Genomic DNA, 27,165 nt, shown 5'->3' with positions numbered 1-27,165 from the left:
TATTCATTACTTTAAAAACGAAATTAACCCGCGTGATATTGTTATTAATGAATAGAGAAAAGAAAACACGTATGTACATAAAATTTCAAAAAATTTAACGTTATCCGTATGCCCTAACGATGGGTCTATCGTTAAAAATTGTATTCGTTGCCGTAATACAGCTTTAGTCTTTTCAGTATGCCTTTAAAAGGCTTTGCCGTAATACAGCTTTAGTCTTTTCAGTATGCCTTAATAAGGCTTTGCCGTAATACAGCTTTAGTCTTTTCAGTATGCCTTAATAAGGCTTTGCCGTAATACAGCTTTACGTCCGTTTTGCCTTAATAAGGCTTTGCCGTAATACAGCTTTACGTCCGTTTGCCTTAAAAAGGCTTTGCCGTAATACAGCTTTACGTCGGTTTGCCTTAATAAGGGCTTTGCTGTAATACAGCTTTACATCCGTCTGCCTTAATAAGGCTTTGCTGTAATACAGCTTTACATCCGTCTGCCTTAATAAGGCTTTGCTGTAATACAGCTTTACATCCGTCTGCCTTAATAAGGCTTTGCTGTAATACAGCTTTACATCCGTCTGCCTTAATAAGGCTTTGCTGTAATACAGCTTTACATCCGTCTGCCTTAAAAAGGCTTTACTGTAATACAGCTTTACGTCCGTCTGCCTTAAAAAGGCTTTACCGTAATACAGCTTTACGTCCGTTTGCCTTAATAAGGCTTTGCTGTAATACAGCTTTACGTCCGTTTGCTAATAATAAGGCTTTGCTGTAATACAACTTTACGTCCGTCTGCCTTAATAAGGCTTTGCTGTAATACAGCTTTACATCCGTCTGCCTTAATAAGGCTTTGCTGTAATACAGCTTTACGTCCGTCTGCCTTAAAAAGGCTTTACTGTAATACAGCTTTACGTCCGTCTGCCTTAAAAAGGCTTTACCGTAATACAGCTTTACGTCCGTTTGCCTTAATAAGGCTTTGCTGTAATACAGCTTTACATCCGTCTGCCTTAATAAGGCTTTGCTGTAATACAGCTTTACGTCCGTCTGCCTTAATAAGGCTTTGCTGTAATACAGCTTTACGTCCGTTTGCCTTAATAAGGCTTTGCTGTAATACAGCTTTACGTCCGTTTGCCTTAATAAGGCTTTGCTGTAATACAGCTTAAGTTCGTCTGCCTTAACAAGGCTTTGGTACTATTGCTTACCTGTAACACAGCTGAGCATGAAGTGCCAGTCTCGTCTCGGGCGCCTGCTTATATACCCGTGTCCCCACCATTTCGAGCGTCCCCACCAGTGCGCGCTTGTACTACTAGCGCCGTGGTGATGTACAAACTATTTCAAGCATATTGTCGGTAACTCGTACCACGAGTCGATAATGCAGAAAGTGAAATTACCTATAGTGTGTCAAATTTCAAAATAAAGAATTTGTTGGTAAAGCAGTTTTGTTTTGTTTACGATAATCTGTGCAGAATGGAATATACAAACGTGTTGTATAATTAATTAAGATAAGTATTGTTTTTTAATGAATAAATAAATAAGTTAATAAATAGTTTAATTATTTTAATGCGAATTAATTTTTTTCAGGTTTAAATTATAGGTGCAATATATGACAGTAAGGAGAAGAAGAAAATTAAATTGTGCATTGAGGTTAGTTTTACTTTTAATATTATATAAATATATATAATAACATATAGTAAATAACAAATAATTAATTTATTAATTATAAATAACAATATTAAAGAAAAAATTAATTGAAATTTATTTTTATCAATATAAATCTTGATAATCACACAAATTAATATTAAAGGTATATTGAAATTGTTTTTATTTTTTAGGTTAAAAATTCCAACCATACGTCAAGTCATAATAAATTTGACACATACCATAAGGGAACGAGCGACACCAGTTCGGAAAATTAATTAGGATAAATATTGTCTTGGAATTTTATTTTGAGGTTAGTTTTAATATTTAATTATTATTTATATAGTAATAAATAGGTATATTTTTTTCTCTTATTTTTAACTCTATATGTAGGCTTCTCATGGAAACATTGTTTTATTGAAAATTTTTTGTTAAATTTAAAATTAACCTTAGAAGAATAGAAAATGTTGACAAAGAAATTACGAGTAAGAAAAAATTTTTTTTTACTCTAAGAAAACATACTTAATATAATTTTTAGTTTCTCTATTTTGATTAATTGTTATTTATTTTGTTTATAGGTTCAAGTATTTAACGATGGGAATTTGTAACTGACAAGAGTGCGCAATTAATCAATGTCGGAATATTGAGAAATAAAGATGTCTCCAAATTTACGTTCTCACATTAATTTACATAGTGAATGAAAAATTAGTACTCCAATTACAGATTTGTTGATAATTTTTATTTATTCTAATTTATTATTACATTTAATAAATTATTTTAATTGTTTTCTAGGAAAAGAATTGGATAATAATTTTTGTCTCATTGAATCGCGGGGGAAAAGAAATGAGAAGTTGGATTCTTCTTTTGTTTCTTTTATTCGTAGAAAAATATGATTAAAAGTCAATTTTTTCAAACCGTGTGATAAGGATGTGGTGGAGAAAAGGATTTCTTTTATATACTTTGAAGAGTAAAACGGCTTGCTGAAAGAGAAACGTGCGCAGTTAATATTAATTCTTCGTAATGGAAAACAAGCAATAAACATGCAATAAAATTAAAAATTCATTTTCATTTTGAATATTTTTTTATTTTTTTTCTTTATCTCTCTGGTGTTTTTAGTTCAAGTTACCTTCTTTTTTTTTTTTTTTTGTCTTTCGAATGCATTTCGAATTTTTCATATTAAGTTAATTTTATTTTTCAATTACTTAAAGAACATTTTGTGCGTGATTATTTTTTGAGAATAAAAATTGTTTATGTTTCGTGTTTAGAAGAATATAAACATTTTGTTTGTTATTCAATTATACAAATTGTATATAAAGCTTCTTTTATTAATTTTTTTCTCGATTTTCTCATATATCAACGTTAAAAATCGCTCAAATCGGCTTCATTACTAGAATCCAGTGGTGGAATTGGCGGTGGTACATTTTCAAATTCCGGAGCAATCTACAATATAGAAATCTGATAGAAATGTATTAGAATACAATGAAAATGAAAAAAATTATTTAACAAATAATTACCTGAATAAAATTATTCAAATTCGTCTCGGAATTTAATTTGAAATCTTTTTCGTGTCTTCGTTGTCTTCTTTTAAAGATGATGATGATGATGATGATAATCTCTCTGTTTCCTGTAATTGACTATTTTTCTCATGCATTTTCTTTTTATCACTCGATTCTTCCTCACATTCATCGCTATTCAGTACTTTTAAAGATATGTCCTGTTTTTAAAAAATTATAAATTTTATTAAAATTATTATTAATTAAATAATAATTAATAATAATATTAATAAATTAATTCTTTACTTTTTTCTTTCTAAACTTTTTTATAATTTTTCTTTTCAAATATTTTCAATTTTAAAATTAATGCATTGAAAATCATCGAATTGTTGCAAAGAATTTTATCAAAAAATTTGATAATTAAAAATTATTTCAAAGAATTTTATTATTCAGAAAAATAACTGAATTCTCGCAGTGAATTTTATTATTTAGAAAAATAACTAAATTTTCGCAGAGAATTTTATTAAAATTTAAAAAAAACTAATTGAATTCTTTTGAAGAATTTCTTTGAATTTTTTTTTAAACTAATGAAGCTTTTTTAATAATTTTAATTGAAAATTAAAAATTAATTTAATTAATTAAAATAGCAATTGGATTTTATGAAGAAGAATTTTATTAAAATTGTATTGAAAATAATTGGATTTCTGCAAAGAATTATACTATTTATAAAAATAATTGAAATGTTTCGAAGAATTTATTAAAATTTTAGAAAATAAATTAATTTTTTGTTAATATTTGAAAATTTAAATTTTTTCGAGGAATTCTATTAAAATTGTTTTGAAAAGAATTGAATTTCTGCAAAGAATTGTACTATTTATAAAAATATAATTGAAATGTTTCAAAGAATTTATTAAAATTTAAAGAAATGAATAAATTGTTATGAAGAATTTTATAGAAATATTTGAAAATAATGAAATTTTTTCGAGAAATTCAATTAAAGTTGTTTCAAAAATTATTAAATTTCTTTTAAGAATTTTATTATTTTTTTGAAAAGAATTGAATTCTTTCAATTTTTTTGACGAATATATTTAAAAATTGCCTTGAAAATAATTTAATTTCTATATCGAATTTTTTAAAAATATTTTGAGAATAATTGAATTATTTTTAGAGAATTTTAAATTCTTGTTGAAATTGAATTTTATGGAAATTTTATATTTTCTGAAATTGTAATATTTAATCGTTTTTAATACAATATTAATAAAATTAATTTTATAAATGTATTCAATTTTTAAAAAGAATTTTATTATTATTTTAAAGAAAAATTCAATTATTTTCTAAAATTTTAATAAATCCTTTGAAACAAATTAATTATTTTTATAAATTGTAAAATCTTTGCAAAAATAATGAAATTTTTTCGAGAAATTCAATTAAAGTTGTTTCGAAAATAATTGAATATTCATCACAAGAATTTTATTATTTTTTCAAAATAATTGAATTCCTTCAATTTTTTTGACGAATATATATTTATAAATTGCCTTGAAAGTGATTTAATTGTTATATAGAATTTTAATATTTATAAAATTAATTGAATTCTTGCCAAGAATTTTACTATTTATAAAAATAATTGAATTTTTTCTAAGGATTTATTAAAATTTTAGAAAAAAATTGAATTTTTTCGAAATGTGTTGAAATTTGTTTTAAAAATTGAATTCTTTCAAGGAATTCAATTAAAAATGTTTTGAAAATAATTGAATTTTTGTAAAGATTTTAATATTTAAAAAAATAATTGAATTGTTTAGAAAATGAAAATAATGGTAATTGAAAATTAATGGCAAATAAAAATAATGGTAATTGAAAATAATGTCAATTAAAAAGTCAAATGAAAAAAGTTAAATAAATATAATGTCAATTGAAAATAATGTCAATTAAAAATAGTGGCAAATGAAAATAATGTCAATTGAAAATAATGGCAATGAAAATATTAATTTTCTATACGTATTTTGAATATTTCTTACCCTCAACGTGTTAGCAATCGTTTCTTTTATAAAACTAGTTGAATAATTGTCTTCTATGAATTTTGACAGTAATGTGTGGTACGTATTATTCATGATCAATTTCACTTCTTTATTTTTATCACTTTTCTGAAAAGAAAAACGTAATTGTAAATTAATAGTGTTTATTTTTATTTTCTTAAAATAAAATGAGAAAACTTACAGAAGTGGATTTCATTTGATTTGTACTTGCAGCAATTTCTAAAGATTTGCAATTAGATTGAAGTTGTAAAATTTCCCTCTCTAGATTGGAATTTCTCTTTTGAGAATCATTCAAATTTTCCCTGGCAGCTTCATGAAGTGTATTTAAATTATCGAACTCTTGTTTCTTCGTTGCTAGATTCGTTTCTAAACTTAATATTTTCTCCTTTAGTTCCAGATTCACTTGATCTAAACTCCTTTTTTCTTCTTTCAGTTTCGTTATTTCCTGGTTGGCATTATTTGATATTTCTGAAAATAATTTTACAATATTATTATTAATTCCTAGGTATTAATAATTATTATTATTATTATTATTATTACTATTATTATTATTATTATTATTATTATTATTATTATTATTATTATTATTATTATTATTATTATTATTATTATTATTATTATTATTATTTATTACAACAATGTTATTATTTTTGAAATAATTTTTTTTAATTTTACTTAATTCGTTTTTTAATTTAATAAATTAATTTCTTGAATATATTTTATTAATTTCTTTGATTTAATTAGTTAATTTCCTCAGTTTATTTTCTTAATTTCAGTGATTTAATTAGTTAATTTCTTTAATTTACTTCATTAATTTCTTTTACTTAATTTTAATTCATTTCCACAATTTAATTTATTAATTTCCTCGATCTAATTTACTTATATTTAATAATAAACAATTAAAAATTAGAAGCAAACGAACCTCAACTGGAATGGGCTTGGGAATAATTTCGTCCTCAATTAAGTCCGTGAGGCCAGTGATTGAACTCATGCACAATGTTAAATTAACATTCGAAACTTTGATATTGACATGATCTTTAAATAGAGCCATGACACTTTGCTTATCGCAAATGTTAAATGCAGAATTTTCCGATTCAATATCGCCGGCAAATCTCCCTCGATCCTGGGACGATCTACTGCTGTAAGTACTTTGACTCGCTTGTGATAATCTCCTCGAATCCTCCTTGTCCTTGAGGCAGTGCTCCAATCTCAATTTAATTTTTGCTCTGCACTCCGAATCCGAGGGCAATTCAACCCATCCTCTTGTTCTCGAACTGAATTTTGTCTAGAAAAGAGAATTCATATTTGCAATTTTAATATTTTATGGAAAATGGAAATCAGTTTCAAAAGCAGCGCTAATTTTTATTTCGTTTGGTAAATTATTCTATTTCTAGTTCGAACATTTTGTTTTTCTTTGCTTTGCTTTTACTATTTATTTCTCTTTTTATTATTTCTTTCTTTATTTTTTATTCCTTTCTTTAATTTTTACTTCTTTTTTATTTCTTTCTTTATTTTTTACTCCTTTTTTTATTTTTAACCTCGTTTTTATTTATTTATTTCTTTATTTTCGACTTCTTTTTATTATTTCTTTCTTTCCTTATTCTTTTCATTATTTTTTACTAATTTTTTTATTTCTTTCGCTCTTTACTTTTTACTTCTTTTTTATTTCTTTCTTTCTTTACCTTTTACTTCTTTTTTTATTTCTTTCCTACTTTCTTTTTAATTTCATTTTTTATAAGGGAACGAGCGACACCAGTTCGGAAAATTAATTAGGATAAATATTGTCTTGAAATTTTATTTTGAGGTTAATTTTAATGTTTAATTATTGTTTATAGTAATAAATAGGTATATTTTTTTTCTCTTGTTTTTAACTCTATATGTAGGCTTCTCATGGAAACATTGTTTTATTGAAATTTTTTTTTTTTAATTTAAAATTAACCTTAGAAGAATAGAAACTGTTGACAAAGAAATTACAGTTCCTCTACGGGTGACTTGTCTAAAGGCGCTCGCACAGCTCTACTGCCTGCCTGCCTGCCTGCAGGTCGTCATGGTAACACATGAGAGTAAGAGAGTCAGAAAATTCAAATTAAATGTTTTTTCTCCCTTACTCTCATTGCGCCTGCCTGCGCAGGCAGTAGAGGTGAGAGAGTACCTTTAACAGATAATCTTTGATTCGCTGCTTTTTTGAGAAGATGGTTACTAAAATATTATTTTGAATAATTTAGCCCATTTGCTGAAAAACAATTTCTTGGATAAACTCATTTTATTTAGTAAACGTTTGTGTAAAGCCACATTATATCGAATGACATTTATATGGATTTAACGTTTGACATAATTTGTAATTTTGATCAAATTATATTTTGGACTTTTTAAAAACGGGGATATACAGGCGCCCAAATCAAATATGTTCGCTCTCGACTGGGTATTAAACGTTTTAAAAATGCGCGGTTCATTTCGCTAATAGATCATTTTTATAGCGCAAGCGCAGTTGCGTTTGGTGAGGGTACCTGGCAGCTTCTACGTAGTTGCCATGAATGCAGCTCTGGTAGAAGCACTGATTTTCATATTTCCCCCATTCGTTTATATTGACACGGGAAAAAAAACATTACAAATAAACTTTATTCTTCTAATTTTCACAATTTCCATTAATTATTAGGAATAATTGACGAATTTCGGGATAAAAGGAACGTTTTTTGTGTTATTTGACAGCAGACGACAATTTGTAGTTTTTGGCGGAAAATTCAAAACGAAATTTATTTCTCTTTAGAAATCAATTTTTGATAGAAAAAAAAGGAAAAATAGTTTCTTTGGAACGAAGAGAACCTTTAAAATAAAATTTTGAAACGTGTTTCTTGCTTTTTAATATTAAATTTCCATAATAATAATTATAAGGAAATCTTTCGTTTGGTATTTATTTCATTGGCTGAAAATTGGTAGTTCTGATTTCCTCCGCTTGACGACGCAGAGAATTTCACAAGTTGCGAAATATGGAGGTTACGTCGTTTCCGAAAATGTCAAATTAAAGTGTCAAATTGACACATGTTTAATAACATGTCTTTTCACATTTGTTTAACAAACGGGTGCTCCTAATTTTCAAGAATGGAATTTGATTTTAACAATACCACGTGAGTAGAAAAATTCAATTCTTTATCACTCTCCGAACACTTGTTATTTTTTTTGTCTATAAACTCGCAGTAGCAGCGATGACTAATTCTCCCATTGTTATTGCATTTTCCGTCTCCCAATGAGGTCATTTCTTATTTTCTTTTTTTAATTTCCTATTATAATTCATTGAATAATCATAATAATGTGTTTTATCGTATACAAAACGTTAAAAACTCGTGATAAAAATTAACACACTCGATTCGCTTATATTATATATATTTTTCCTGAATTCATTTTGTTTCTTGCGAATTTTTCCCAACTATAGTTTGTGCTTTTTTTAAATCAATTTTCTATGTCAATTAATTTCTATAAACATATTTTATACTTGGAATTTTTTTATTTACCGTATTTGTAAGCGAAAAATGTTTTTTCGATTTTTAGGTTATGTTTCTCGTGCGAAATCTTCGAAATTGTTTTGCCTTTTTTTCTATTATTTATATTATTATAATTGTTGTACTTTGAGTAATTTTTTGTTAAACGAAAAAGATTCATCATATAAATAATAAGACTCGTCGTAAAATTTCAATTATTTTTAATAGAATTCCTCAACAAATGAAATTATTTTTAAAAATTTTATTCAAATTCGTCAAAAGAATTTGAAATTGAAAAAAATTGATTTTTTTGAAGAATGTCATAGGAAATACGAAAATAAATTGATTTTCCTAGAAATAATTTTAATTTTCTTCGCAAGAATTCAATTATTTCCAAAACTTTTAATATAAAATTCTTCGCAGAAATTTAATTATTTTTAAAAATTAATAAAATTCTTCACTGAAATTCGATTATTTTTTCAAAATTTATTAAAATTCTTCGTGAGAAATAAATTATTTTTAAAACTTTTAATGAAATTCTTCTCAGGAATTCAATTATTTTTTGAAAACTTTTAATAAGATTTGAATTGAATATTTTTGTGTAGAATTTTGTTAAAATTGTTTTTAAATAATTGAATTTATTTTGGGAAATTTTATTAAAATTAAAGTTATACAAATTATTAAGTTAAGAAAATTTTTTGAAAATATTATTATTTTTGAAAAATAATTGAATTTCTGCGAAAAATTTTATTCTTTTCTGAAAATAATTGAATTTCTGCGAAGAATTTTATTCTTTTTTGAAAATAATTGAATTTCTGACAAGCATTTTAATAAATTTTGAAAATAATTGAGTTTCTACGAAGAATTTTATTCTTGTTTGAAAATAATTGAATTTCTGCCAAGAATTTTAATAAATTTTGAAAATAATTGAATTTCTGCGAAGAATTTTAATGAATTTTCAAAAATATTTGAATTTCTGCGAAGAATTTCATTCTTTTTTAAAAATAATTGAATTCAGCGAAAAATTTTGCTATTTATAAAGATAATTGAAATGTTGTCGAGAATTTTTTTTTATTTTTGAAAATTTCTAGTTAAATATTCTAGAAAGTTAAAAAAAAATTTTCTAAAAATCCGGAAAAAATTCGAATTTTATTAAAAATTCTGAAAATAATTGAATTTTAGCGAAGAATTTTGCTATTTATAAAGATAATTAAAATGTTGACGAGGATTTTTTTTTTATTTTTGAAAATTTTAGTTAAAAACTCTAGAAAATTAAATAATAATTTTTCTAAAAATTCGTAAAAAAATTCGAATTTTAATAAAATTTCGAAAATAATTGAATTTTTCGAAAGAATTTTAATATTAATTAAGATAATTGAATTCTTTTAAAGAATTGCGTTGAAATTTTTAAAATTAAAACTAATTTTCAACAGAATTGGAATTAAAATTTCTCTGTGTTCTTTTGTGGCAGTTTTTCAATAGAATTAAGTAATTTAAAGTAAATTATTGTCAGAAATTTGTAATTTTGTTAATAAAACTTTTTTGTTCTTTTCAGTGATAGTCCATATAAAAATACTCCAACGCTTCAAGAATGTATACCGAGTCCCCGACGAAATAATACAATTATAACCGACGTTTATAATGGAATTCCGGAAAATTTACTATTAAATTTCATCGGTTTTGTGGTGAGTTTTATTAATTATTTTTAATATTATTAATGTTTACTAAATTTAATTTCGGTTTTGAATTAATATAAATAAACTTTTTTTTTCTGTTTTGGTAAAGTTTCTAGTTTCATTATTTGGCCTTTTGCGAAAGAAGGCTTGGAATTATGGAAGACTGGCCCTTTTGCACAAAACAGAAAACAGATGGATGGAATTATTTTATGGTGATAATGACAGAGAAAATGACGTGACTTGCATTGAGACTTCCGTCAATACACAGTTATCGCACGTAGATCGTGGATTTTTATCATGGATCGTCACAGCCTTCAGAGTCACGTAAATATTCTAATCTTGATGAGATTTTTCGCTTGTTATTCTTTTTTTATCCTGCTATTGAAGAAAATTATTAAAATTATTCTTAATTTTTTAGATATTTCAGAAAAAAGGTATTTTTTTTAAATCTGAGCTATATAAAGATTTTTCAGGGAAAAATCAGGGATTTTAAAAAATACTGAAAAAATATTCAATTTTCAGAATTCTAAATTTTGTTGTTATTAAATATTTTTTTTTTTTATTTTTTCGCAGGGACGAGGAATTTTTAAAGAGAGCAGGACCAGATGGTTTGTTATATATCTCATTCGAGAGATATTTAATTCTCCTGACGGCTCTGATGATGTTGGTATCAATTTGCGTAGCTTTACCAATTAATTATCATGGGAATCCCGTCGGTGAGGCGGCGTCATTTGGTCGCACAACTTTATTAAATCTCGCTCCCGATTCATCGCTCATGTGGATTTACACCATTTTACTTCTCTCTTATCTTCCCGTTGGCGGTATTGTCATGCGGAAATTTATGAAACAGGTATAATTAAGAAAAAAAGCGCGAATCATTGCAATTTCAAAATTTTTCATTTTTAAATATTTTGTTCTCTTTGTTTTTTTATTTCTTTTAGGTGAGAGATGCAAAACCCGCCGGTGAATTGGCAGCGAGAACTTTACTTATCACGGAAATTCCAAAACATCAATGCGATAGTGAAAATCTTAAAAAATATTTTAGGTAAATAGTTTATATTATTTTTATTATTATTATTATTATTATTATTATTATTATTATTATGTTCTTTATTCTTCTTATTTTGTATGTATTTTAATTTTTACACTTCTTCTTCAATTTATTTTAAGTTAATTAATTATTTGCTTTGTTTAAAAAGTTTGTTTTAGCTTTTTTTGTTTTTCTTATCTTTTTTTAGTTCAGGGTTGCCACAGGTTAGGGAAATCAGGGAAAAGTCAGGGATTCTTATTAAAAGTACTGGAAAAAATTTAAGTTTTAGAATTTATAAGAAAATTCTGAATTTTTGTCTTTTTTGTTTGCCTTACAAACTATGAAATTGACAAGAATTTTAATACAAGACTTTCAATTTTTTCTCTTTCTGACAATAATTTCTTTTTAAATAACTTCATTCTTCATCAAATTATTACTCAAAAATTATTTAATGAATAATTTTACTTCAAAATTTTCAAAATTAATTACATTTCAAAAGAGTTGCGTTTTAAATCTGCATAAATCGATGAACTTCAAAGGCTTCAATATGAAATTTTTAAAAATTTCAATTTTTAATCAATTTAAATTTTAAGAAATTTTAAGAACTGATTACAGAAATTCATTCATTTTCAAAAATTTATAAACATTCTCGTCAAAATTTCAATTATTTTTACAAATAATACAATTCTTTTCCGAAATTCAATTATTTTCAAAAAATTTAATAAAATTCTTGTCAAAATTTCAATTATTCTGAAAAATTTTCCTCATTTCAATTATTTTTAATAATTTTAATAAAATTTTCCAAAAGAATTTAATTATTTGAACGAAATTTTAATAAAAATTTCACAGGAATTCAATTACTTTCCAATTTTTTATAAATTTCTTCTCACCAATTCAATTATTTTTAATTTTCTAATGAAGTTTATCGAAAGAATTCAAATATATTCAAAGAATAGAAAAAAATAGTTCAGAGAAATTCAATTATTTCGCAAAATTTAAATAAAATTCTTTTGAAAACTCTATTATTTAAAAAAATTTTGACAAAATTCTTTACAAGGTTTAGTTAATAAAATTGCAATTTTAATAAAATTTTCCTATTCAATTCAATTATTTTAAATAAAATTCTTCTTAAGAATTCAATTATTTTCACAAATAATACATTTTTTTTAATGGGAATTCAATTATTTAAAAAAAATTTGAATAAAATTAAATGAATTGAACTATTGATAAATAATACAATTTTTCTCGAGAATTCAATTATTTCAAAAATTTTGAGATAAATTGCTTTATAAATTTGAAAAATTATAATAAAATTGACTATAGAATACAATTATTTTCGTAAAATATAACATTCCTTATAGGAATAACAATTTTACTGTCAAGTTTGTAAAAATCTTCGAAACAATTTAATTATTTTCTTAAAAAATAAAAATAAAACTTTTCACAAGAGTTCCATTATTTAAAAAAAAATTTAATAAAATTCTTCGTCAATTTTTATTTTTATAAAAATAATTGTATCGTTTTAAAGAATTTTATTAAAATTTGAAAAAAATAATTGTATTAATTTGAAGTACTTTTTTCGTTTTGAAATTAATTGAATTCTTGAGAATAATTCTCATAAATTCAACTGTTTTGAATACAATTTTAATTAAATTATTCAATTCAATTAATATTAAAAATAATAAAATTCTTGGCAATAAATCAATTATTTTCAAAAACATAACATTTCTTCTTGAATAAATTCTATTATTTGAAAGAAAATTGAATAGAATTCTCCTAAAGAATTCAATTGCTTTCAAAAGTTTCAAATTTAATTTTGTAATAAAAATTCAATTATTTTGACAAATAATAAAATTCTTGACAAGAATTCAATTATTTAAAAAAAAATTGAATATAATTGTCAAGAATTTATTTATTTTTAAAAATTTTAATTAAATTTTTCACAAAAATTCAATTATTTTTAGACGTTTTAATAAAATTGTTTGCAAAATACAATTATTTTCAAAAATAACTAAGTTCTCCACAGAAATTCAATTCTATTAATTAGAATAGAATAGAATAATTTCAATCAAATTAATAAAATTGTATTATTTAAAAAAATTTTGACAAAATTCTTTACAAGATTTAGTTAATAAAATTGCAATTTTAATAAAATTTTCCTATTCAATTCAATTATTTTCAATACAATTCTTCTTAAGAATTCAATTATTTTCACAAATAATACATTTTTTATGGCAATTCAATTATTTGAAAAAAATTTCAATAAAATTCTTTGTAAGAAATCAATTATTTTCATAAATAATAAAATTTTTCGCGAGAATTCAATTATTTCAAAAATTTTGAGATAAAATGCTTTATAAATTTGAAAAATTATAATAAAATTGACTATAGAATACAATTGTATTTGTAAAATATAATATTCCTTATAGAAATTACAATTTTATTGTCAAGTTTGTAAAATTCTTCGAAACAATTCAATTATTTTCTTTAAAAGAAATTCTTCGAAGCAATTCAATTATTTAAGAAATTTTAATTAAATTCTTCCCAAGAATTCAAATTTTTTTCAAAAATAAAACTTTACACAAGAATTCAATTATTTAAAAAAAAATTTAATAAAATTCTTCGTCAAGATTTCAATTATTTTCAATTTTTTAATGAAATTTTGTCGATGGAATTTAATTATTTTCAAAATGTTATAAAAAATTCTCAGAAATTCAATGATTTAAAAAATTTGAATAAAATTCTTCACAAGAAATTAATTTAATATCATAAATAATAATATTTTTCTCCGGAATTCAATTATTTTCACAAATAAAATTCTTCACTGGAATTCAATTCTTTAAAAATTTTTTTAATAAAATTCGTTGCAAGAATTAAATTACTTTTATAAATAACAATATTTATAGCAGAGTTTGAATTATTTTTTATGTACAATTTTACATAAACTGATAGAAAATTGCATTTATTCTTTATAATTTTTTTTTGAAATTCGCCGAAAGAATTCAATTATTTTTAGAATTTTTTTTTATAAATTTCTTTAAAAAAATTCAATTTTAAGAAATATTTAATTATTTAATACATTATTTATCTTTGCATTTAAATAATTGAATTATTGAAAAATTTCCTATTAAAAAAGATTAAAAATGAATTTCATTTAAAATTTGAAATTATAATTGAATGTTAAAAGCATCGTAGCGTGAATTTTGATAAATAAGTGAATTTTGAAAAGGGTTAAAAAATGAAAATCTTTGAAAATTTAAATTTATATTTGCAATATTCTTGTAATATAAAATAATGATTTTATCACTCTGTAATTTTAAATTTATTATAAAGCGTGAAGAAAGTGATCGATTTCTTGATGTTTTATAAAATTTTTTGATAAGTTGTTTAATTTCAGAAGGTTTGGATTTGAAATCCTTAATTCCTATAGAAAAATATATATAATGATGAAGTACTTTTTTAAAAAAGAAGTTATTGATGTTGTCGAATAATTTTCCACTTAAAGAAATTCGTAAATATAAATGTAATAGAACATTTCTTTGAGTATCTAATAATTTTTGGAGTGAATCGGTATATTCTTCAGGTTCAGGGAGAAAGTAAAAATTTTGTCTGGAAATCAGGGAAAAGTCAGGGAAAAACAAAATTAAATTTTCGTGGCAACCCTGTAATTTTCTTTCAGTTTTTTAAGTTTTCTTTTAGTTTTTTTAGCTTTTTTAGCTTTTTTAAATTTTTTTAAAAGTTTTTTTCTAGCTTTTTTAAGTTTTTTTAGTTTTGTTTTCTAAATTTCATTTTTTGTATATATATATATTTAATGCTTGAAATTTGATTTTAGAGGAGCATTTCCGCAGTCATCGGTGGAAGATGTGACTTTAGCCTATGATATTAAGCGATTATCGATATTAGACGCCGAACGTGATTGTGTCGAACAGGCGCGATTGTATTGCGAAAGTTACTCGAAACGAAAGGAACCATTGCAAATGTATCCCCATCCTTGTGGACAAATTGTTGGCTGTTGCTGTAAAACGGTAATGTTTTTATAATTATTTTTTTTTAATACAAGAGAGGAAAATATTCCCAAAAACAAAAATAAGAAACGATATAATACAAATTTAAATTTGATTAAAAATGAAATGCGTTTTCTTTTTCAGAAATTAGTCGACGCGCAGGAATTTTATACAAAGGAAGAAATTCGTCTTACTGCATTGGTCGAAGAGGAGAAAAATGTCGCTCTCAGCAAACGATTGGGAATCGCTTTCGTCACTTTGGGTAGATAAATTCATTTTATTTTCTCGAAGTGTTTTTTTTTTATTATCTTCTCGAAGATTTTATTTTTTTAAGGTTTATTTCTATAATTTTTTAGAGTAATTTTTAAAGTATTTTTTTAGGGTTTATTACTGTAATTTTTTAGAAGAATTTTTAATTTTTAGAGTAATTTTTTTTACTTATTTATTTATTTATTTTTTTTATTTATTTATTTTTTTTGCAGGAACTCCCGGTGACGCAAAAGCAATGCGACGACAATTGCGTTCATCGCCGGCAATAAAGTGGACCGTTAATTACGCGCCAGCGCCTTCAGATATTTTCTGGGAGAATTTAAGTATCACTAGGCCCTGTTGGTACTTAAATGCATTTCTAATAAACATTGCCTTAGGATTATTGCTCTTCTTCATTACAACGCCCGTTGTGAGTTTCTCTCTGTCTATTTAAGGTCATGTTATTCAGTGGTCACGTGCTCCATATACTTTACTATGGGAACACGTGACCACTGAATAACATGACCTTAATGCACTTTTTTTTAATTAATTATTTTTTATACTCTTCATTTCTTTTTATTATTTATAAATTGTTAATTATAACAATAAAATATTGAGAAGATAGTTTTTTATTTGTTTACATTTTTAATATTATAAATAGAAAATTGAAAAGATAATTTTTAAAATATTTATTTAAATTTTTAATTATAAACAGAATATTGAAGAGATAATTTTTAAAATATTTCTCTTATTAATAAGTTTTAAAACTATAATTAAAATACAAAAAAGCTATTTTTTTCTTAAATTATTATTATTAATTATTAATTAATTAATTAATAATTAATTATTATTAATTCTTGGTTTTAGGTTATAAAAATAATTTAAATTTTGCAGGTTGTGCTGACGGCGATAAATAAACCTGAAATAATGGGCGAAATAAAAAATTTGAGCGTATTAATATCGACATTTTTGCCGACAGTTGTACTTGTGAGTGTGGCGGCATTAATGCCGGCATTAGTTGGACGATGTGAATCGTTTGTGAGACATTGGACAAGGAGTACATTAAATCGTTCAGTAATGAAGAAAACATTGCTGTTGATGCTTTTGGCGTTCCTCATTCTGCCGAGTCTCGGTCTTACAAGTCTCGAGACCGCTTTCGAATGGGTTCACAATGGAAACGATACAATGAGATGGCAGTGTATTTTTTTGCCCGATCAGGTAAAAATCGAGAAAATATTATCTAATTATAGTAATTTGAAGAATATTATTGAAATTTAATTTAACTGAAATATTAAAGATTTTAGAATTACAATAATTTAACTGAAATATTGAAAATTTTAGAATTCTAATAATTTAACTGAAACATTAAATATTTTAGAATTCTAATAATTTAAATGTAATATTAAATATCTTGAAATTATGATAACTAAGATATTTTTAAATTACAATAAAGAAGTTTGACTAATAATATTGTTTCGAATGAAATAATTAATTTGGATGAAATTATTTGTTATTTAGGGGGCATTTTTTGTAAATTACGTGATCACGTCGGCATTGGTGGGCTGTGCACTGGAACTGGTGAGATTTCCAGAACTTGCGCTCTATACATTTCGATTGTGCATGGCGAGGAGTCGAGCCGAGAGGATTTATGTGAGAAAAGCTGTTCTCTGGGAATTTCCATTGGGCGCACATTACGCTTGGCTGCTTCTTGTTTTCACTATGACGACATTTTACAGTCTCGCCTGTCCACTCATCACACCTTTTGGTCTACTCTATTTGCTCATCAAGCATTTGGTAACAACTTTTCCTCTTTTTTTCTTTAATTAACAAAAAAGAAAAAAAAAGTTTCTTTAAAACAAAAAAGAATTATTATATTCTCCTTAGAGTCTAAAATTACTTTTTCTTCATATACTTTTGCTAAAATTACTAATTTATACGTAAAAATATACCTGCTTATAATAATCTGATTGTATTGAAAATAATTGAATTTCAACGAAGAGTTTTATTATCTATGAATATAATTGAATTTTTTCGTAGAATTTTATTAGAATTTTTAAAAATAATTGAATTTTTTTGTTTTTCACAGGTTGACAGACACAATTTGTGTTTTGCGTATGGACCGAGCGTTGGCGGAGGACAATTAGCCGGTGCTGCGGCAAGCGCGGCCGGAGCAGCTCCAGTTTTGGCCCAAGCTGCCTTTTTGGCTTTGGGCATCGTTAGAAGAGGATTGTCGCCAATGGCCGCTGTTCAACTAAGCGGACTCGCTGCTAGTATTCTGGGTCTCGTCACTGGCGCCAGTTTGCCTTCTTCTAGGCCCAAGGTTTCTATTTTCTCTTATATTTTTATTTTCTTTTTCTATTTTATTTATTTTATTTCTATTTTGGTTTATTTCTACTTTATTTTTTTTATTTAATTTCCATTTTATTTTATTTCTATTTTATTTAATTTCCATTTTGTATTATTTCTATTTCTATTTTATTTTATTTCCATTTTGTTTTATTTCTATTTTGGTTTATTTAATTCCCATTTTATTTTATTTCTATTTTCATTTATTTTATTTCCATTTTATTTTTTTCATTTCTATTTTGGTTTATTTTATTTCCATTTCATTTTATTTCTATTTGAATTTATAGTCAAATTATATTTCAATTTTTTCAAGTAGAAAAAAATTACAAAACAATAACAGAGTTGCCACGAAAATTTAATTTTGTTTTTCCCTGACTTTTCCCTGATTTCCAGACAAAATTTTCACTTTCTCCCTGAACCTGAAGAATATACCGATTCACTCCAAAAATTATTAGATACTCAAAGAATTTTCGGAGAAGAATTGTATTATTTATGATATTAATTAATTTTTTGTGAAGAATTTTATTCAAATTTTTTAAATAATTGAATTTCTCAGAATTTTTTATAACATTTTGAAAATAATTAAATTCCATCGACAAAATTTCATTAAAAAATTGAAAATAATTGAAATCTGACGAAGAATTCTATTAAATTTTATTTTAAATAATTGAATTCTTGTGAAAAGTTTTATTTTTGAAAAAAATTTGAATTCTTGGGAAGAATTTAATTAAAATTTCTTAAATAATTGATTTGCTTCGAAGAATTTTATTTTTTAAGAAAATAATTGAATTCTTTCAACGAATTTCATTCAAAATTTATAAAAATAACTGAATTTTTGTGAAGAATTTTATTATTTATATAAATAATTGAATTCTTGCAACGAATTTTATTCAAGTTTATTAGAATAATTGAATTTCGGTTAAGAATTTTATTATTTATAAAAATAATTGAATTTTTTAGACGAATTTTATTTAATTTTTATCAAAATAATTGAATTTCCACAAAAAATTGTATTATTTATAAAAATAATTAAAGTCTTGAAAAGAACTTTTAAAAAATTTTTTTTAATAATTCAATTCTTGCGACGAATTTTATAAAAATCTTTTTAAATAATTAATATTTTTCGAAAAATTTTATGAAATTTTTGTATTTTAAATAATTGAATTCCTGTGAAAATTTTATTATATTTATGAAAATAATTGAATTATTTCGAAGAAATTTATTTATTTATTTATTTATTTATTCTGACTTTTCCCTGACTTGTGGCAATCCAGAATAAATTCTACATTTAATTCTTTTTTAAACTACAGAAAAATTACAAAAAAAATTAAATTCTACTTCAATTCTCTTCAAGTATCAAAAAAATTATATTTTTATTTCTTTTCAAGTAAAAGAAAAAGCGCAAAATAGTAATTTCTATTTTTATTTCTATCAAGTACAAAGAAATTCAAAAAAATAAATTTTACTTTACAGACATTTGCCCCGAAGAGAGATTTAGCAGCGGGTCAAAGATTTGTACCGCCAGTTTTAAGGAAAAGATTCAGTCCCCAAAGTCAGGACGAAATTATTTCCATTACTTCAAATCCGGCCGGAAGTCCAGTATCGAGTAACAATTCAACGGCGAGTTCATCGCTTCAGGATAGTCCGAAACTTTACCAAAATTACAACACCGAACGTAAAGTTTGAAAAGAAGAAAAGAAAAAGTAATTAATTATTACTTAAATTAATTTAAAAAAAAAATCCCGAGCGAACTTATTTATTAAAATCTAAATAATTTTTTTCAATCACTCGTGAGCGCTTTACCAAAAAAAGAAAAATGAAAGCATAATTTAATCTTAAGAATGAATTTATTGCATTTTTAAAACTAACTTCCGAAATACTCTCGGTTTTAATTTTTTAGCTCAATTTTATTTTCTTTTTATTCACAAAAAAAGGTACCTCGATTTTTTGTGATTTGTTTTTGTCAAATTTAATGAAAATTTATTTTCCCCTTTTTTTCAAAATCGTGAGAAAAAATAAATTTCGTAAGAATTTTCTTTCGAAAACAAAAATTTGCAATGAATTTTTGTATTTTTATTTTACTAAATGACGTTGAAATTTTGTTTTTTCAAAATTTAAGAAAATTTTATTATTTGTCAATTCCTTTTGAGAGAATTTTTTTAATGAATTATTAAGTTTTTCTCGTTTTTTAAATTAAATTAAAATATTTTTAATAAAATTCATGTTATTTTATTTTTTCTTTTTATAAAAAAAAAATTCTTCGGGGACATTGAAATTTTCTCGTCCTACAATTTGTATTTCTGTAAATAATTGAATCTCGATGTTTGTATTTTAAAAAAAAAAACCGTTTTTTTTACTATAGTTTTAAAACTTACAGTTTACAATTAATTTAAAACGAAGAAAAAAGAAAAAGAAACGGTCAGAATGTATCGGAAGATTTTATAACGAATCACTGAAAAAAAATGTATGTTTCATTTTTGAAACGAATCTATTTTAATTTCAATTAGAAATAAGTATCTAATTAATTGTAATATTAATTTATCTGCTTAGTCTCATAAAAAAGGAGAAAGAAAGGCGGAAAAAAACATTAATTGAAAGACAATCGAAAATATGGAAAATATTAAAAATATTTCAAAAATAATTAAATACTAAAAATATTTTTAAAAATATTTAAATATATATTGAAAATATCAAAAAAAATATTTTAATACAAAAAATGTTAAAAAGAAGAAGACAATTTTTTCCGCCTTAATTTACGAGTAAAAATTTCCAATAATTTTTAATTCCTTTTTCTATATGGGACTAAAATTTTAATTAGAAAAAATTGTTATTAGGAAAAAAATACTAATTTGGAAAAATTGTAATAAACGAATGTTTTTAGTTAACAAAAGTTCGAAATTGTTTTACTATTAATTTTACAGGGTTGCCACTTTTTTGGGAAATCAGGAAAAAGTCAGGGAATTTTATGAAAAATATTGAAAAAATATTAAATTTCTAGTAAATTAGAAAAAGATTCTAAATTTTCTTGTCCGGGAAACTTTAAAAATATTGAAAAGATTTCATTTAATTTGCAATTCTTTCTATTTCTATAACAATAATTATTGAATTTTACGGATTTGAAATTGAATTTGATTTAAATAATTTAATTCTTGAAAAACTCGAAAATTATTTTGCGCAATAATTTTCATTAAAATTTCAAAAAATTAAATACAATTTTAATTAAAATATTCAATTCAATTATTTATAATACAATTTTATTTAAATTATCCGAAATAATTAAATTTTTTTAAAAAATTTTATCGAATTCTTTGAATTGATTCAATTATTTTCAAACATTTGAAGAAAATTTGTGTTTAAGATTGAATTATTTTTATTTTTTTATTATACAAATATAAATTTTAATTAAATTTCTCGAAAAATTCAATAATTTTCAAAAATTTTAATATTAACTCTTTGAAACAATTCAATTATTTTGAAAAATTCTATTAAAACTCGTCCCAAGAATTTAAGTATTTTTTCATAAATAATAAAAAATACACCACAAGAATTTAATTATTTTCATAAATTAATAAAATTCCTTGAAAGAATTCAATTGTTTAAAAAATTTTTTTTTACTATTAATTCTTGGCAATTATTCAATTATTTTCTTACATATAAAAATTCTTCAGAGAAAGTCAATTATTTTTAATACAATTTTAATAAAATTTATTGTTAAAATTCAATTATTTAAAAAATTTGTATTAACATTTGTCGTAAAATTAATTATTTTGATAAATATGAAAGTTCTTCGAAGGATTTCAATTATTTTTAATACAATTTTAATTAAAATATTCAATTCAATTATTTTTAATACAATTTTAATAAAATTTATTGTTAAAATTCAATTATTTAAAAAAATTTTATTAACATTCGTCGTAAAATCAATTATTTTGATAAATAATTGAATTCTTTGCAAGAATTCAATTATTTTTAATATAATTTTAATAATTTTTTTTCAAACAATTCCATTCTTTCTAAAAATTTAAATTAAATTGTCTCCGATAGAATTGAATTATTTTTAGAAAATTTAAAAAAAAATTTATATAAGAATTCCATTATTTTTAATATAATTTAAATTAAATTTCTCGAAAAAATTCAATTATTTTTTTTTAAATTTTTTATAAACTTCTGTATAAAAATTCAATTATTCTCAATACGATTTTATTTAATTGAATTATGGAAAAGAATTGAATTATTTTATAAAATTAAAAAAAAATTTTTTTGCAGAAGTCAATTCTTATAACAAATAATGGAATTCTTCGCTGAAATTCAATTATTTTATATTTAAAAAAGGTTTTATGAAATTCTTTATAAGTTTTTAATTATTTTCATAAAAAATAATAAGAATCCACTAATTGTAAATTCAATTATTTTGAATATACAATTTTAATTCAATTATTCAATTCAATTATTTTCAATACAATTTTAACTGAATTCGTCGAAAGAATTTTTTCAATTTTCTTCTAAACAATTCAATTATTTTCACAAATAATATAAATTCTTTGGTGGAATTCAATTATTTTCGAAAATTATAATAAAATTCGTCGCAAGAATTCAATTATTTTGAAAACTTTTAATAAAATTCTTTCCAGAAATTCAATTATTTTTAAAAAATAATAAAATTCTTCAAAGGAATTCAAATATTTTGAAAAAATAATAAAATTCTTCACAGGAATTCAATTTTTTTCAAAAATTATAATAAAATTCGTCGCAAGAATTCAATTATTTTTGGAAGTTGTAAAATTCTTCGAAGGAATTCAATTATTTTCAATGCAATTTTAATGAAATTTGTCGAAAAAATTTGCAAAAATTCAATTATTTTTAATATAATTTTAATAATTTTTCTCCAAACAATTCAATTATTTCTAAAACTTTTAATAATTAAATAATTTTCCCCAAATTTGAATTATTTTCAAAAATTTTAATATAATTCTTATGTAAAAATTTAATTTATTTCAAATTTTAAAAATTATAAAAAATTACAAAAGTGATAAAAAAGAAATAATATGTAAAAATTTATCAAAAATTCTTTCTGTTAAAATAAAAAAATGTTAGTTCAACTTTTTTTTTAAATGAATAATTAAATTCCAAAGGAGAAATAATTTTTTAGAAATTATGAAAAATAATTGAATAATTGAATTAGAGAAGAATTTTTGGTAAAAAGTTGTAGAAAATATTTGAATTGAAATCTTGAGAATAATTTTTTATAAGTTTATTGATGTTTAGAATAATTTTACAATTAAAGATATTAAACAGTTATTAATAAATAAATTAATTATCTAATTATTTTTAGAGTGAATTAAAATATTCTTTAAACTCGGGGAAAAAGTCTGGAGTATTGTCTGGAAATCAGAGAAAAAGAAAATAAAATTTTCTTGGCAACCCTGTTGTGTAAATTAATAATTAAGTTAATAATATATCATTAAAATTAGAAAACTACAATTTAAAGTAAAATATAATAAATGAAAAATTTACTTTTGTAAAAAATGATAATTCTAGATTTAGAAAAAAAAACTTTTAGACACAATTTACATATTTTTTTTAGTTTTTTTTCCCATGTAAAAAATTAGAAATTCTCTTTTTTTTCTATTTCAATTTGTACTTGTAGAGAATTTTTTGAAATAAATCTTGTTACAATTGTTGAAAATTTCTTTTTTAATACAAAATTTCTTTTCTTAATACAAAAAATAAATAAATAACCAAATTCTAAATAATAAATAATTACAAATAAATAATTATTTATTCCATTCTTTTGCAACAACAATAGGAAAGAAAAGTAAAAAAAAATATTCGCATTTTTTCAAAAAGAAAAAAAATCCAAAAGTAATACAAAATATTAATTATTAAAATAAAATAATAAGTACAAAATAATTATAAGCAAAATACAAAATATATTTTTGTTTCTGAATTTTAATAATTTATTCAGGGATTTAATCATTACATGATATTCGTCGTCGATTAAACATCACAAATTTTCTTTTTTTTTATACAAAGACGACTTTTAAAAAAAAAATTTTTTTAATCCTTATATTTAACATTGGAACATTTTCACTTTTATCAAAAACCAAAAGAAAAAAACTTGGTCGTCAATTTTTAAAAAATTTTCCGACAAATTTAATTTTCACAAAATTTGTTTTCTGTTCCTTTTTTTTACACAGTTTACGTTTTTTTTTCATTATCTTTATCTTAAAATGTTAAATGAAGCAATTTACAAGAATTGACATTTTGCATTGTAAAATACTTTGGCAATTATAATATTATAGACGATCATTAATTATTTCTATTTTCATCGATTTTTGTCTGGTGAAAATAAATTCTTAAAGAAGAGAGAGAGAGAGAGAGAAAAAAATGAATTATAAACACAAAAAAAAATTTTCGTCTACAAAAAAATTCAAATGTAAAATAAAAAAAATTAGTTTTTGGAGAAAATTTGACAATTAAAAAAAAATTCTATCTAATGACTATATTTATATATATAATCGAAGAGACATTTCCGAATTTACAATTTTTTTCTCTATATTAGTACAAGTTTTCTTTTTAAAATAAAAAAAAAAAATTTTTTTTTTCGTGATATTTGTATTTCAAAAATTTTTTTTGCAAATAATTTTTGTAATAACTTTAAAAAAAAAATATCGGCGAAATTTCTTTGTTTCGTTAATGAAAAAATAAAAAAAATTTCTGAATTTTGTACAAATTTTTACATATTATTTAATAAAAAAATAGATTTTTTTCTTTTTTTTCCGGATATGTCTCTGAATTATTAAAAAGAAAGAAAATTTCTAAACTCCACCGCCAATTATTGCTAATAATTGTTCAGAATTAAGAGATTTAAGTGCGTCAAGTTTTTGACTAATTCTTCTTGATCTTCGTCGTATTGAATTTGATTTGTCATGATGATTATTATCCGTTTCATCGGCGTCGTCTGTGTCCTCGGTGAGTGTTTCCTCACAATCTTCACAGCTGAGATGAACCTACGGGTTTGTTTGTCTTTTTTTTTTTTGTTTTGTTTCGTTCATTCGCTAAATGAATTCTAATTCACAAATTGACTTTCACACATAAAAAAAAATGAAAATAATTCTCAACAAAAAAAAGAAGAAAATGGAAATATTTCACCATAAAAAAGAGAAGAAAATGAAAATATTTTTGACATTAAAAAAAGAGAAGAAAATGAAAATATTTTTGACATTAAAAAAAGAGAAGAAAATGAAAATATTTTTGACATTAAAAAAAGAGAAGAAAATGAAAATATTTTTGACATTAAAAAAAGAGAAGAAAATGAAAATATTTTTGACATTAAAAAAAGAGAAGAGAATTAAAAATATTTGATAAAGAAAAAAAAATAAAATGAAAATATTTGACAATAAAAATAGAAAAGAAAATAAAATATTTGATAATAAAAAAAGAGAAGAAAATAAAATATTTGATAACGAAAAAAATCCACAAAAAAAATAAGAAGAAAATAACAATATTTGACAATAAAAAAAAACAAGAGAATAAAAATATTTGACAATAAAAAAAGAGAAGAGAATTGAAATATTCGACAACAAAAAAATTTAAAAAATTAGAATATTTCACAATAAAGGAAAAGAAACTGAAAATATTTCCCAATGAAAAAAGGATCAGGCTTCGCACTCGATAATTAATTTTCCAAAAATAGGATAAATTGTTTTTAAGAATAAAAAAAGAAGTAATAAAAAAGTAGCTATTGAAAAATTAAATTTGACGATGAAAAAAAAACTCGTTTTAGTCGAATCATAAAATTGCCAAAAAAAATTGATTCTGTATTTCCCTGACTTTGTTTTAAAAAAATCTTTTTTTCTTAAAAAATTTTAATTAGTTTTTCAAAAAACTAATATTTTTGTCTAAATTAAATTTTTCAAAAATTAAATAAAGAATTTTTTAAAGATTGAAAATAAAGAATTCTTCTTCTTAAGAATTTTATCAAAAATTTGGAAAATAATTGATTTTTATAAAAAAATATCAATAAAGATTCTAAAAATAATTACATTCATCAAGAAATATTCACTTTAAACTAAATTGAAAATAATTGAAATCCTGCAAAGAATTCTATTATTTATGAAAATCATTGAATATATTATTTTTGAAAATAATTGAATTTTATAATTCAATTATAAAATAATTCTTTAAAAAATTGAATTCATATGGAAAATTTTTATATTTGTAAAAAAATTGAATTCTTTTGAAGAATTTTATTAAAAATTTGGAAAATAATTGAATTTCTATGAATAATTGAATTCATATGGAAAATTTTAATATTTGTAAAAAAAATTAAATTCTTGTGAAAAATTTTATTAAAAATTTGGAAAATAATTGAATTTCTATGAATAATTTAATTCATATGGAAAATTTTAATATTTGTAAAAAAAAATTGAATTCTTGTGAAAAATTTTATTAAAAATTTGGAAAATAATTGAATTTCTATGAATAATTTTATTATTTAATTAATTGAAAAATTAATTGAATTATAAAATAATTCTTTAAATAATTGAATTCATACGGAAAATTTTAATATTTGTAAAAAAAAAAATTGAATTCTTGTAAGAATTTTATTAAAAATTTGGAAAATAATTGAATTTCTATAAATAATTTTATTACTACTGAAAAAAAATTAAATTCTTACGACAGAAGAAGAATGTATTCTTTTTCTTACATTTTTTTAGAAAATTTTTCAAAATAATTCAATTACTGCTTAGAATTTTATTATTTATAAAATTAATTGAATTCTATCGAACGAATTTTTTTGAAATATTTTTGAAATAATTGATTTTCTACGAAAAATGTTATTATTTGTGAAAATAATAAACAATTGAATTGAATAATTTATTTGAAATTGTATTAAAAATAATTGAAATTCTTTAAAAAGTTTAATTATTTATGAAAGTAATTGAATTTCTGTGAAAAATTTTATTTACTTCTCAAAATAATTGAATTCTTAAGAAAAATAGAAAAAAATTTTTTTTGTAAATAATTGAATCGTTTTAAAGAATTTTATTAAAATTAAAAAGAAATAATTTAATTCTTTCGAATAATTTAATTTAAGTTATGGATTAAAAACAATTGAATTTCTGCGAAAAATTATATTATTCATAAAAGCAATTGAATTTTTTCAACGAATTTAAAAAAATTTTTTTAAATTATTAAATTTCTATGAATAATTTTATTACTTCTGAAAATAA

At 22.3% G+C, this 27,165-nt stretch overlaps 3 protein-coding genes and 1 long non-coding RNA gene across 8 annotated transcripts in view; 2 read left to right on the top strand and 2 right to left on the bottom strand.

Moving 5' to 3' along the window:
* The first annotated feature begins 1,392 nt into the window (after window positions 1-1,392).
* On the top strand, window positions 1,393-2,690 carry LOC122512638. 3 transcript variants are annotated; one of them, XR_006302653.1, is made up of 4 exons: window positions 1,393-1,628; window positions 1,817-1,935; window positions 2,201-2,330; window positions 2,415-2,690. It is a non-coding gene; the product is annotated as an uncharacterized LOC122512638 (long non-coding RNA). The 3 variants fall into 3 exon arrangements; XR_006302654.1 differs by having other exon boundaries at window positions 1,394-1,628; window positions 2,201-2,315; XR_006302652.1 differs by having other exon boundaries at window positions 1,403-1,628; window positions 2,201-2,690.
* Window positions 2,691-2,933: 243 nt separating this feature from the next.
* On the bottom strand, window positions 2,934-7,134 carry LOC122512637. Of its 3 annotated transcripts, none has more exons than XM_043628583.1 (6): window positions 7,088-7,134; window positions 6,071-6,433; window positions 5,330-5,616; window positions 5,131-5,256; window positions 3,137-3,336; window positions 2,934-3,062 (listed from the first exon to the last, which is right to left on the bottom strand). In XM_043628583.1, the coding sequence occupies exons 3-5, from the start codon at window positions 5,342-5,344 to the stop codon at window positions 3,169-3,171; spliced, it is 309 nt and encodes a 102-aa protein (XP_043484518.1). In that variant the 5' UTR covers window positions 5,345-5,616; window positions 6,071-6,433; window positions 7,088-7,134; the 3' UTR covers window positions 2,934-3,062; window positions 3,137-3,168. The 3 variants fall into 3 exon arrangements, with proteins under 3 accessions (XP_043484518.1, XP_043484519.1, XP_043484517.1); XM_043628584.1 differs by lacking the exon at window positions 7,088-7,134 and adding an exon at window positions 6,831-7,045 and having other exon boundaries at window positions 2,934-3,077; XM_043628582.1 differs by lacking the exon at window positions 7,088-7,134 and adding an exon at window positions 6,831-7,040.
* A 965-nt stretch (window positions 7,135-8,099) lies between these two features.
* Window positions 8,100-19,618, top strand: LOC122512599 (calcium permeable stress-gated cation channel 1). Its single transcript, XM_043628521.1, has 12 exons — window positions 8,100-8,273; window positions 10,180-10,309; window positions 10,410-10,624; window positions 10,874-11,150; window positions 11,242-11,345; window positions 15,163-15,355; window positions 15,479-15,596; window positions 15,817-16,013; window positions 16,478-16,801; window positions 17,102-17,377; window positions 17,670-17,903; window positions 19,403-19,618. The coding sequence occupies exons 1-12, from the start codon at window positions 8,248-8,250 to the stop codon at window positions 19,613-19,615; spliced, it is 2,307 nt and encodes a 768-aa protein (XP_043484456.1). The 5' UTR covers window positions 8,100-8,247; the 3' UTR covers window positions 19,616-19,618.
* Window positions 19,619-24,626: 5,008 nt separating this feature from the next.
* The window catches only part of LOC122512525 (histone-lysine N-methyltransferase NSD3), a 29,946-nt gene continuing 27,407 nt past the window's right edge, over window positions 24,627-27,165 (bottom strand). Inside the window, exon 14 of the mRNA XM_043628415.1 lies at window positions 24,627-24,939. Within this exon, the coding sequence (XP_043484350.1) occupies window positions 24,748-24,939 (192 nt within the window). The 3' untranslated portion in view covers window positions 24,627-24,747. The remainder of the gene's footprint in view (window positions 24,940-27,165) is intronic.

Source organism: Leptopilina heterotoma, unplaced genomic scaffold, assembly GCF_015476425.1.
Source record: "Leptopilina heterotoma isolate Lh14 unplaced genomic scaffold, ASM1547642v1 Lhet_123, whole genome shotgun sequence".
NCBI classification, from domain to species: domain Eukaryota; kingdom Metazoa; phylum Arthropoda; class Insecta; order Hymenoptera; family Figitidae; genus Leptopilina; species Leptopilina heterotoma.
This window is presented reverse-complemented; position numbering and strand designations above follow the sequence as displayed.

What these genes read in the sequence shown, in the direction of transcription:
- LOC122512637 (XM_043628583.1), bottom strand. An exon ending in CGATTGCTAACACGTTGAGG is followed by an intron (nt 3,337 to 5,130) that starts GTAAGAAATATT and finishes TTTTAAAAACAG; the next exon opens with GACATATCTTTAAAAGTACT.
- LOC122512599 (XM_043628521.1), top strand. Translation starts at nt 8,248, where the DNA reads ATGGAATTTGATTTTAACAATACCAC. An exon ending in GTCACAGCCTTCAGAGTCAC is followed by an intron (nt 10,625 to 10,873) that starts GTAAATATTCTA and finishes ATTTTTTCGCAG; the next exon opens with GGACGAGGAATTTTTAAAGA. An exon ending in ATTTGCTCATCAAGCATTTG is followed by an intron (nt 17,378 to 17,669) that starts GTAACAACTTTT and finishes TGTTTTTCACAG; the next exon opens with GTTGACAGACACAATTTGTG.